A 12,729-nucleotide genomic window follows, 5' to 3' on the forward strand; every position below is an offset into this window, starting at 1 on the left:
AGAACATGGAAGGAGATGGGATCAAGAATATATGTAAGTTTATCTTACCAAGCAAAGAGCTACCTCATCAGTTGAGACTGAAGGAGTATATAAAGAAGAATACAGTCAGAAAGATTTAAGAGGCAGAAGAGAATAGATGGAGTTCTTGGCTAATAGCCTCAATTTTTTCAGTTTGTAATGAAACAAAGATCCTCACCTAAGAGGATGGAGGATAGATAGTGTGGTAGTATGGAAGAGAATGTTTGGAATAGTTGCTAATGATAAATAAGAATCAATCAGAAAGGTGCATTGAATTGTTATTCTTTGATAAGAACCCAGATGAGATTAATGGACCCAATAAACACATTTTCATAATTTCATTCAAGAATACATAAGGAATAAATCAGGTTGAGAGTAGAAAAGCTAAGACAGGGTGAGGAACAAAAAAGCAATAACTGATATTAAAGCAATTTTGTGCAGTTTAGATGTTCCTGAATAGAACATACTTATATATGACATAAAAGTCTGAAGTATATAATTTACTTTAAACACAGATATTCCTTATTCAGGTGTTTCTATGCCAGTTTCTGTATTTCCTAACTCCCACAAATATCTGAGTGCATTAGTGGAAGAATCTAGTCCAGGTTTGTGTTAGAGTATAATATATTATTCTTTAATTTTTTTAACTTTGATTTTTTTGTTGTTTGTTTATGCCTTACCATAGAAAAGAATATGGTTGGATTTAAGATATAGAACCTCCATCATCGTGAGTGGCTAGTTTTGTGTAAATGGAAATGCATAGGTGGTAGCTTTAGCAACAGCTGCGAGTATCTTTGGTCACAACCATATACTCCCTAAACAAAGTTACCCCCAAGACACTGAATTTGAGAGTTACTAAATGGTGATCATTCTCTAGTAACCTAGACTTGTCATAGAACCTAGCAAGTGAATTGAATATTTTGGATGTTTAATATTGTCAAATTCAATTGAATTAGCTATAGGGGTAACAAGATGTTTATTTTCCAGGTATCTTGGAAAATATCTATGGCACATACATAGGGAGAGATATTGGTGGGGATTATGCAGTCTGGTCCCCCCAATCAACCCAAATCCAACTATGAATAAGTCATATCACATACTAAAATATTCTAGTTCTCTTTTGTTTTTCTCCTCTATATAAACTTTCCATTCTTCCATATATGAAAAAAATGAAAGGGCATTTACTAAGTATTGTACTATATGCCAAACATCATGCTGAATACTGGGGATACAAATATAAGAGCAAAGACATTAAATACAAGAAAAATACCTGACTCAAATTAATTAACCAATGGAAAATATAATAAAAGTTAACACTAATAGATGAAACAAAACTGCTAAAATAATTTTCTTCAAATTTCTCTATTTGTATACTTCCAAAGCATGCATTAACACAATTCTAATTTCTAGGAAAAATTAATGCATTGCTAACAAATATGACATCTCTTCTTTCAAAGTCATTGTGAACACTGTCCTATTATTATTTTCTCCACAAAAAAAAAAAAAAAAAGAAATGATTAGCATGCAGGATGTCAAGGAATTTCTCCCACCACCATCCCTGATGCCCTTGTACAGACCAGTTCCATGATGATACTGCAAAGCTTAAGAAGCAGAAGCAAAAGGCAAGAGAAGTGAAGGAAATATAATGACTTTTGAGGGAAAAGGGATAGTAAATGAAAAAAGTGCTGTAGTGGAAAATATGTATTGTAGTAAGTGGGTTTGTAAAAAATATGTACTGTAATTACATAAAGAATACATGAAATAAAATGAGAACTACGTGGCTAAGTTGTGGCAGAATGTTATAATCACAGCTGATAAGAGAAGAAATCAAAGTGATTGTAGAGCACTTGGTCTACATTAGTCTTTGTGTCTATGTCTGTGTCTGTCTGTCTGTCTCTCTCTCTTTCTCCATCTCTTTCTGCCAGCAACTTGCTTTTGTCTAAGATGAAATTTCATTGAATTCTAATGAACAATGGAAAACAAGTAATAAATTTGCAGCTTTGGGTAACTATGCCTGTCTGTATGGAAACATAAGCAAATATTCCAACTCATGAAAAAAATAATTCATGTTTAAAAGGAAAAAAAAAACATGGAAATGATTTATATGTCAAATGTTGAGTTTTCCACTTATCCTCACTTCATTCTTTTAATTAGGATTGGCCACATGGATGCTGATCTCACTTTAATTTAATACAAAATGATCAGTAAAATACTTGAAGGATGAAAGCACATAAATTTAGCCAAATTGGGAAGCCACTGAAAATCCATGAACCTTAGGTTTTTAATTAAATTTCAATCTTCTGAGGATTAATTTCATTTACTCAAGCTCTTATTTCAGAGAGTAAAGATCCATTAGCTTTTGGAGATCACACAGCTGTTACAAGGTGGCAATGTCATGCATTATGAATAAAGAGATTATAAAATATGAGTCAACTTTTCTTCACAGAGAATGAAAAAGTCAGGGGAAAAATATTTCATTAAAAATATTTGGCCTTTTGGGAGAAAGGATGTATATGAAGATATCCCACAAAATAGAGACACAGTGATTACTCTGAATAAAGTATTTGGCAGCAAAAGTGTTCCAGTTTCATAGTAGTGTTATCCAAGACTTGGTTTTAACATATGAAGTTTTAAAAATATGATTAGAGCTTTAGGAAAATGGTAAACACAGAAAATCAAGATCTCTATTCCGTGTTCTCATCTAATTTTAAGTTTATTGTGTTGCTTTACTAATATCTACCTTTCATTTTGTCTATTTTCTCATAGATCTGAAATAATTTGCACAGATCTTTCTTTTTCTGGTTACAATCACTATTTATGAGGTTTCACCACATGAAGTACCATGAAAGGCAATGATTTTCCCTTTCAAAAGTGATTTTTAAGTTTTTTTTAAATCAGAATATTTTTTGCAAGAATTCCAAAGTCCTCTAGCAAACTCATTGCTATAATCTTCAAGATGGATGTAATTTGTGCCATTTGATAACAACCTTTTCTGGATTTGCAATTGTGTCTTTCCATTGGTTCACAGCTTCAACATAGTTGCTGTCTTCACTTATCCAAATCTGTAAAAAAGTTAGGGAAAAGGCCAATTAATTAATGAAAAAAACTAATCACCTAGTCTAAAAAAAAAGTCAATTCTTAAGAAAGACTGATTGTTCTTTTTGGTTTGCATATTGTCAATTAAGCATATTTTAATTGCTCCAGAAACTTTTGGGGATTTTGAGAAATTAGTAAAAGATCTGGGTATGTTCATTCTAGAAAAGATCTTGAACATGCCAGGGATCAGAATTTGGAAGAGGACAAGAAAATGGTGACAGATGTGACTCTAGAAGAAAACACAGCTAATTCAAAGTTATTCATGGTGTAAATGAAAGTGCATTTACCTAATGTTTAGGAGATTCTAAGGTGCTAGCTGTGTTGCTAACAGTGCAGAAATGTTTCCAAATTTCTACATTTTAATTTACACAAAAGTAAAACAAAAAATAGGGGTGGACTAGATTGTTTCTAAAGTATATTTTTTCCCTTAACATTTTATAATTTTATAATTCTCCAAAGTCTCAGCACCATATTTTTCTTTTCTTTACCTAAAGTATTTCTGGGTTTCATGCCCCTTGAAGCAATGGGCAGTACTTTCTAAATAAGGGTTAAAGAATATCAACAAAAATAAATTATGAACTGAAGAATATATATATATATATATATATATATTTTCTGGGATTCACAACAAGTCTTGGTGAATATATGTGTTTTGAGAATCATATATACCACTTAAAACAACAAAGATATAAGTACCAGATTTTGTTATTCTAGTAAAGAATCAAACTTTTATATTACAGGTAATTTGATACATTTTTCCTATGTTTCCCCAAAAATCTAGAGAAAAGTCATGATAATCATAAAGGTACATAGAGAAACTACTGGTCTTTTATAAAAAAGAGAAAAAGAAGATAATTTTATGAAGAATCACAAGACTTAAATGGATCTTAGTCTTTATTATATAAATTACTGAATATTTTTATTATAGTATCTGAGTAGTATCCTATAGACTATCATGATAGAAAGTTATAAAATAGACAAAAACATATCTTATCTAAACATTATTTCCTATATTAGTAAAAGTTCAATAATTTTTTTTCAAATTATCGACTCTAACATAATTTATTCACTCGTATGTAAAAAGGCCCAGACTAATCATAAAATATGATTTGGAAAAGAAGCAAATAACAAATCTAAATGAGAGTTCACTTAAACATATTTTCTCTTCTCTGTAAAAGTTTATCATCAAGAATCATAGTCAGCTCCTGCCTCTTATATAACATTCAATTCTATTATTACAGTTCCTGATGTAAAATGCTAGCTTATTAATCATAATAAAAATTCTTTCCTATTTTAATAGAAATCCTGACAAGCTGAAGCATTTACATTAAATGTACTGATATTTTATGTATAAAATGTGTATATAATAGGCAAGTCATTTGTAGTATTAATCTGAACTGCTAGGCTTTCACTAAGACCTAGGTTGATAATAATAACAGCCACTATTATTTTTGTAATTATCTTACTTGATTCCCACAACAACTTTGTTGCTATTACTAGATCCAATTTATAGATGAGGAAACTAAAGAAAACAATAGATTAAGTGATATTTCCAAGATTATACAGCTAGTAAATGTTTAAGGACATAATTGGCTTCAGAAACATGAGTCTTCCAAACATCAGGTCCAATGTCATAGCCAGTGCCCCTCCTAGATGCCTATAGTTAAGGACTTCTCTTTAATTTTCCCTATGCTAATGAACTGTGTCTGAAATGCAATGAAATATAGATAAATGACAAAATGATAAAAGTTACAAAAGATTTTTTTTTTAAATCAAAACTAACCTGTCCTACAAAGTGTTTTCTTCTTACTGAACTCCGACTATAAAGCTTGATAAGAAAATTAATTTCTTTCTCATTCTGTGTAAATGGAAAAATCATTGTTTCTCCCCACTTTACTCTACCATTGTTGGATTTTAGTAGACGTGTTTTCTTCTTATAAATCAAATCTCCTGAACTAAACATTGCCACCTTCACAAAGAAATCTGTAAAATAAAAAATTGGGAAAAAGGTTATTTTGTTTTTTGGTTTTTTTTTTTTTAATTGAGAAATTACAGGTCAATGTATTTTAAGTAACTGTGTATACATTTCTTTTTCAAAATACTATAAGACAGAGAATATGTACATTATTGCCCTCATTTTATACATGAAAAATACAGTTCCCTAACATTAAGTAACTTATTTGTAAACAAACAGTTATTGTCAAACCTAGATCCCTTAACTTCTGGATTCAAAATTCTTTCTATTATCATAACATGATTTTCTCATATCAAATGATTACAAATTAAAACCTGAAAACTTTTTGGGGGGTGGGGCAGAGGGAGCGTCATCAAAATTAATTAAGCAATCATTAAACTTTAACTTAAAAAAAACTTAAATTATTAAAACAATAAACAATAGTAGATCATGATGAAATCAAGAAAATAATTAGATGCTATGTCTTTGGTATTAACTAAAAATTCTATATAGAATGAATAGTATTATAAATAGCAAAGAAAAAAAATTTGACAATAAAAATGAGAACTTAAATGGTGGTGGTTATTCTTGCTGTTCACTCATTTTAGTTGTATATGACTCTTTGTAACTCTATTTGGGTCTTAGTAGAAGGATAAAGCCAATTAAATAACGAAAAAGCTAATCACCTAGTCCTAAAATCAATTCTTAATTTTTTCTTAACAGAAAATCTAGAATAGTTTGCCATTTCCTTTTCCAGTTCATTTTACGATGAGGAAACTGAGGCAAGCAAAGTTAAGTGACTTGCCCAGGGTCAAATAGCTATTAAATATTTAAGATTTGATTTGAGCTTAGATCAGTGCTCTATACACTGCACCACCTACGTGCCCAAAATAAATGAAGAAACATGTTTAAAGATATAAAATACCAGAACTGACAAAATATATCACAAATAGTTTGCTTTTTTTTCTGGGTTTGGTGTTTTGTTTTGTTTTGTTTTGTTTGGTCTCCTGGATTTTACTTTTGTTCAGATCTTTCTCTCCCAACATGATTCATAAAGAAATGTATAGTTAAAAAGTTAATATACTTTAACTTAATATAACCAGATTAATATAACCAGGTTAATATAACCAGACAACAAATAAAACAATTAATAAAACAAGGCCATATATGACACACACACAAAAGTTAGAAATAGGACATTCTCAGAGAGAAAAATCAGACAAGCCACTAACAAATGTCCCACAAAAATATACCAGGACTAACTGGATCCATTATGAGCGAACTTTTTCCATAATTATATTTATAAATAAAATATTTAATTCAACAAACATGTTCAAAAGAACTCCATAAAACATTATGAATCCAAAAAATAAAATAAGTAAGCCATCCCTGCCTTCCAGAAATTTAAAATGTAACAGAGGGTTGACATATATTGAAGGGAAGGGAGAGGATATGGACAACAAGTCAGCAAAGGATATTGAAGAGTAGTTAGGAAGGTAGGAGAACCAAGTGAGAACAGAGTTGCAAAAATCCAGGGAGGAGACAATGAGATGAGAAGTCATCTCCCTTCACCATTCCATTGTGGGAAAAAAATGGGGTGGAGGTGGGATAGAGTGGCAACAAGGGAAATGTCTTCAAAGGTGTCAAACATTACATATATGGATATATTGATTAATTTAGTTGATTTCTTTTCTTCTTTTATTCCAGTTTTTCTTTTTTATTAAAAAAAAATGCCACCATAAGGGACAGATTTCTGGAAGTAGAAAGGGGAAATCTAGGAAATATAAAAATGATAACATAGGAAAATAACCAATTAAATATTAACTTTCAAAAAGATCACTGGTAATGTCAAAAAAAAACAATGATAGTCAACTGGTAGTATTAAAGGATAAATGACCAAGAAATGAGTTTTTCTCACTTCTTGAGTTCAAACCTACCCTTAGATACTAACTACTTGTTTGACTTTGGGCAAGTCACTTAACTCTGTTTGTCTCAGTTTCTTCTGTAAAATGAGCTGGAGAAAGAAATGGCAAACCACTCTAATAGCTTTGCCAAGAAAACTTCAAATGGAGTCACAAAGAGTCAGACAGGAATGAAATGACTAAACAACAAGTAAGCAGGCAATCAGAAAGTGGAAGGTAAGCACTCTGGGCAGTATTTTTAAGACATATGGCTATAAAAGAGATATAAGATGATAAGTTGAGGAGAATGGCAGTCAAGTGAAGGATTAAAGAGAGATTTGGGCATGGATATTAGCAGCATGTAAGGGAATAAAACGGAAGCCAGTAAATAAGACAATTAAAAGGAAACAGAAAGGAAAAGCTTCTAGAGAAGACAGTGTTAAAAGCTCAGGTAGAAGTTCTTGGACAACAAGGATCACTTCTTATTCAGACTATGGAATATAAGATGAGACAATGGAACAAAATAGAAAAAGGGGCATTGAGACATGATTTAAAGGAAAAAAGAGAGCTCCTTGCAGATGGCCGCTATTTTCTCAGTAAAAGTAGGAGTTGAGTGTATTTTTTTTAAATTAATGTATGTGTATAAGCCCAGAAAAAAAAAAGGGAAAAAAAGGAGTTGAAGTCATCTGCTAGGAAGCAAAAGAGATAGTTTAACAGAGGAGAAAAAAAGAGTTTGAAACAGCTGCAAAGACGAAAAATAAATAAATAAAAGGACTGTTATGTATGAATGAGAGTCCAGGTGCAATTACAAAACAAATTTGTGGTGGACCCCAGTCAGCAATATTTTGTTATTTCTTGCAGGAGTATGCAGCAACAGACAAGTTGAAGCAGACAATACAAATAGTAGGAGTAATCAAGAGTTATGGTTTGACAAGATGAGATGACAAGGAAGAAAGTATTCAAGGAAATAGAATCATAGAATTAGCTTACTATAATCCAGATAGTCCAGAAAGATAAGTGAAGCTATAATGTAGCATAATGGACTGCAAAACAGAGAGTTATAGGAGGACTAAACATCATGAGGAGTTGAAGATAGAGGTGAAAAAAATGGAAGAGCAGGAAATTAGAAAGAGAAACTTCAGAATTCAGGATTACAAAGCTAGCATAATCGGAGTTAAGAATAAAATATAGGATGTGATCATCCCTATGTTTTTAGGAGGGGAAGTGATGCTATGTATCACGGAACTTTTGGAGATTGATAACCTGAAAGACTAGAGTGTTCGAGGGAAAAACAACAGGTATAAATAATTATAGAGATATTTACTATTCATGTTTGGGCTATGTCAGTAAAATAAAAATTATAATACTTTGAAGAGGATACCTTTTAAAACTAGACAATATGCTAAGAAAAATCATTTAGAAAAATAAAGCATTTAAATTTTCAAAAATAATGCAAGAAAGTCCAAATAAAGAGACTATAATACTACCAGACCCTAAATTCAACAGTTGTCATCAAAACTACTTGAAAATGGTCAAAAAAAAACATAGAAAAGTTCATCAATGGAGCAAACAAATGAACAAAATAAACAACAAAAAAACTGTAGTCTGGTAGTTGATAAAGTCAAAGACATAAATTACCAGGAATAATTGCTTTTTAACAACTGCTAAGAAAACCAGAAACAAACCCTCTAACAACACATCCTAAAATAAGTTTAAAACAAATACACCTTTAAAAAAAAAAAAAAGGTTATAGCATGACAAAAAAAAAAAATTAGAAGAAAACGGCTGAGGAGTGGAGGGAATTATTAACCAAACAAGGAAAATAGTATGTTATAAAATATAAAACTGACAATTCCAACAGCAATTAAGAAGACTGGGGAAGAAAGGGAAATCAAATCAATAAAGATCTAATTCAAAGATAAATGATTAAGTTTGAGGAAATTTATTTTCTTTGAATATCACCAATAAAAGTTTAATATCCAAAATACATAGAAATAGATACAAAGATATATCATTTTATATAAAATAAGGATATAACAGTTTTCAAAATAAGAATTGCATATACATATACATATGCATATATATATATATTATATGCTACAGATGAGCATATAAAAGCATGGTTTAAATCACTAATGATAAAAAGAAATATAAATCAAAACTCTGCAGTTTCATGTCATTCCAAACAAATTAAAAATATGAAAATAAATGAGAATATCCATGTTGTAAAGAATAGGACAGGTATTTTGATGAGGAAATATGAATTAATTCAATTATTCTGAATTTTAATTTGGAATCATTCAAGAAAGATAAACTAAATTATCTACTGCTTTGATCCAATAATCCATTGATTTGGCACATAACCCCAAAAAAATCAGACAAAAATAAACTCCAATATATTCCAAATAACATCACTCTACATGGTAGCTAATAACTTGTAACTTAACTCTTTAACTATTATTACCCCTACTTGTTGATGGGAATTTTTTTAAATTATGAATGTAAATTAAAAAAAAAAAAAAGAACATGAGGAATAAATATTGGAAGATTTTTGAATTACTACAAAATGAAATAAACAGAACCAATAGAATGATGACTACAACTAAGCTAATTAAAAGATCAGTAAAAGAAAGTTGAAATCTGAGTAATGGAAAATATGATTAAGGTTCTGAAAAAGAGATCTAAAAAAAAAAAAAAACATAGCTACTTCCTCATAGCAGAGAAGTGTCATATTTTTCAGAATATTATACATTTTGTCAGACAAGATTTCTGCATCAAATGTTTTTGCTTAATTGTTTATTTGTTCTTTACAAGAGACATTTAATCAGGGGAGGAACTGAGACATAAATATAAAGGAAAAAATCAATAAAATGCATTTTTAACAGAAAATTAACATGCGTATTGAGAAGATGGAGAAATAAGGAATAAACTCCTTAAGAAAGAAAAAGAGTGGCCCTAAATACTGCAATTACTGTAACAAAGACCTAGATCAGGTGATATAGACAAGATGGGGCAAACTTTAAAAGGAATTCTTGTTGAGTGATACCAATGGCAAAAAAAGGAATCTCCCTTTTTTCTTCTGGTCCAGAATGACATCAGACACGAGAAAGATGCGAGTTCAAAACTAGCCTTAGATATTTACCTGCTGTATGATTTTGAGTCCAGTTACTTAATCCTCAATTTGCCCAGGGGTGTTGAGAGAATCAAGTGAGGTTATGATTGTATAATGCTTCACAAAATGCCTGGCACACAGCAAGCACAACCTAAATATTATCACTATTATTATTGCTGATAATTATCATTACTATAATATGTAAGGAACTGTGATGGTGCTGAGGACATATACAAAAGTGAGATAATTCTTAAGTTTATATGAACATAAAACACAGAACATAACACAAAGTCACCAGGGAAGTTCTTTTGCTCTAGAATCATAAGAATTGAGTAGAGCCAAAGGGAAGTCAATTAACCTGCCAACTTCTGTAGTAATGGTATTAATTTTCTATTTTGCCCAGCAAAAAGGTGATATGCAGAGAAAAGTTGCCCAAGAAAACCCTCTGGTTTCCAGATAGAAAACATAAGCAACATGGTCCATGGCCAGTTGGATATTAATGGTTTAATTGCATTTTTACTTACCCACCAAACTATCAGAATAACTCATCCCAGGACAGAGTTTCAAAGTTGGGTGAATATACTGCCTCAAAAAGATGAGGCAATTTCTGGAGGTCCAGTTCTGAGGGGTGCTGAGGGGAACAGTAATTGCTGGATAAGTAGCAAATCAATCAGGTCAACTTTGGTTTCCTCACAGATGATTTAATAAATGGAGCAATTATAAGGTGGATCTACACGGATCCTGATATAGTAAAGAGATTTCACAAAATAGGAGAATCTTGAGCATTGGAAAGATTCCTTTCATCAAAACCATATCTGAACAGGATGGGTTCATAGATTTAGAGCTAGAAGGAACCAATCCAATAGTCTATCCAAAATGCCAGCTCAACCCACTTAGGAAGAGCTGATTGCTAATCTTTTTAGTGTAACAATTGACAAATGCAATAAATCAGAGCTTGATTAACTGTTTGTTTGTTTTTTTGAGATTTTAAAAGTGTGGAGAAAATGTCAATAATGCAGATTAAACTTAAGAATGCCATGCTTTTTTGGAGAACTAATCATTCAATATTTACCAGCATGCTGCTGCCTCTAGTGATGGTGAACTCATTATCTCCCGAGACAGCCAATTACACTCAGCTCTAATTTTCAGAAAAATGTCTCTTATATAGAGCCAAAGTAAGCCTTTTCTGTCCAGATCTATGATTTCATTGGCAAAGAAAACTCCCAGTGAAGTAATTCCCTATACCAATAAAGAATAGCAATTGTTCTGCAACTTATTCTCTTCCAAAACTTTACCAAATTAAAGGGGGGCGGGATCTTTCTTTCTTCTCTATACTTTTCATTTCTGCCATTCTGCCAATGTACTGTTCCTCTCAGCAAAAGACAAAACATATAATTGTAGCTAATAAGCATAATGATAATAAAACAGCTGATATTTATTTTTTACTTTATGATTAAAGAGTACTTTTTCATTCTTTATCTCACATGATCCACAAACAGTCCTATAAAGAAGACAGATCAAGGATTATCACACCCATTTTACTTACAAAGAAACTGTAGTTTACAGAATTTAAACAATCTGCTCAAAAACATACAATGGCACAGGGCCAAATCTACTTCTTCTGACTCCAAGTCCCAGTTCTTTTACTATCATACCCTCCTGCCCATAAAAATGCATAAAAGCAAGGTTAGCAACCCATTTGAATTGAGGAAAAGGCAATCAATTTTTTTTTAAATTTTTAAAAATAAATATTATTTCATTTTAGAATTACCTCAATCCTGGAAAGTAAACACCACTATTATCTTAATTTTTATAGATGAGGAAACTGAGGCAGAGGTTATAGAATTTGAACTCAGGTATTCCTCCCTTCAAGTTCAATGTTCTCCCTTGGGTTATCTATTTGCCTCAACTATTATGTATTTAACTAAACTTTGGCATATTAAAGTGCTTGAGTCTCCTTCAAAATCTTCATAATTCTACAACTACCCCCACCTTCTTGTTTAATTAAATTGCTTTTCTTTAAGCATTATTATTCAAGATCAATATTCTTTGAGAGAAGGAATTAGTTACTAGTATTATGACCTTTTTTCTACTTTTTTCTTTTTACTGAAAACTTATTATTCCATATGTACTACTGACTAAGTTTTCATATAGAAAATTGACTATGCTCTAAAACAGGAATTTAGATCTCTTCTAAAAATAAACTTAGACATTTAAAGCAAAACATATATGTATACTGCAGACTTCCTGTAATGAGAGGCTAGAGAAGGCATAATATATAAGAAGATATGGCATTCAGTATAAGAACTTTAAAGTTGTTAAGAGGTCTCTGAACTTATCTTTTTTTAAGTTGCCATATTTTTCAGAAACACTAGATCCAGAACATGCAGAAGACCTTAAATGTGTCAAGGATAAAGTAGCAGCAGCACCACCACCCCCAACTGACATAATTTGAGGTTTGCATCCCAAGCAAGAAATTCCATATTCCTTGCATGTCCTTGGGAGGCAAGACAAGCACCAGTCAGTTTGTGCCAGATAAGGAAAATGCTTGTGCAGCTAAGTCCTTTGTAAATAAGTGGACCTTTATAACTTCATAGTCTAGCAGTTCCCAATGGAAAAAATGTAGCTTTTGCCATAAACTTGTTCCT

General features: G+C 31.3%; 1 protein-coding gene across 3 annotated transcripts in view; it reads right to left on the reverse strand.

Annotated features, from left to right (window-relative positions):
* Positions 1 to 2,705: 2,705 nt before the first annotated feature.
* The window catches only part of TC2N (tandem C2 domains, nuclear), a 51,096-nt gene continuing 41,072 nt past the window's right edge, over positions 2,706 to 12,729 (reverse strand). For all 3 annotated transcript variants that reach the window (XM_051977335.1, XM_051977336.1, XM_051977334.1), the window contains 2 exons: positions 4,898 to 5,097; positions 2,706 to 3,080 (listed from right to left, as the gene is read on the reverse strand). In XM_051977335.1, the coding sequence (XP_051833295.1) occupies positions 2,970 to 3,080; positions 4,898 to 5,097 (311 nt within the window). In that variant the 3' untranslated portion in view covers positions 2,706 to 2,969. The remainder of the gene's footprint in view (positions 3,081 to 4,897; positions 5,098 to 12,729) is intronic.

This window comes from Antechinus flavipes, chromosome 2 (genome assembly GCF_016432865.1).
Source record: "Antechinus flavipes isolate AdamAnt ecotype Samford, QLD, Australia chromosome 2, AdamAnt_v2, whole genome shotgun sequence".
Taxonomy (NCBI): Eukaryota; Metazoa; Chordata; class Mammalia; order Dasyuromorphia; family Dasyuridae; genus Antechinus; species Antechinus flavipes.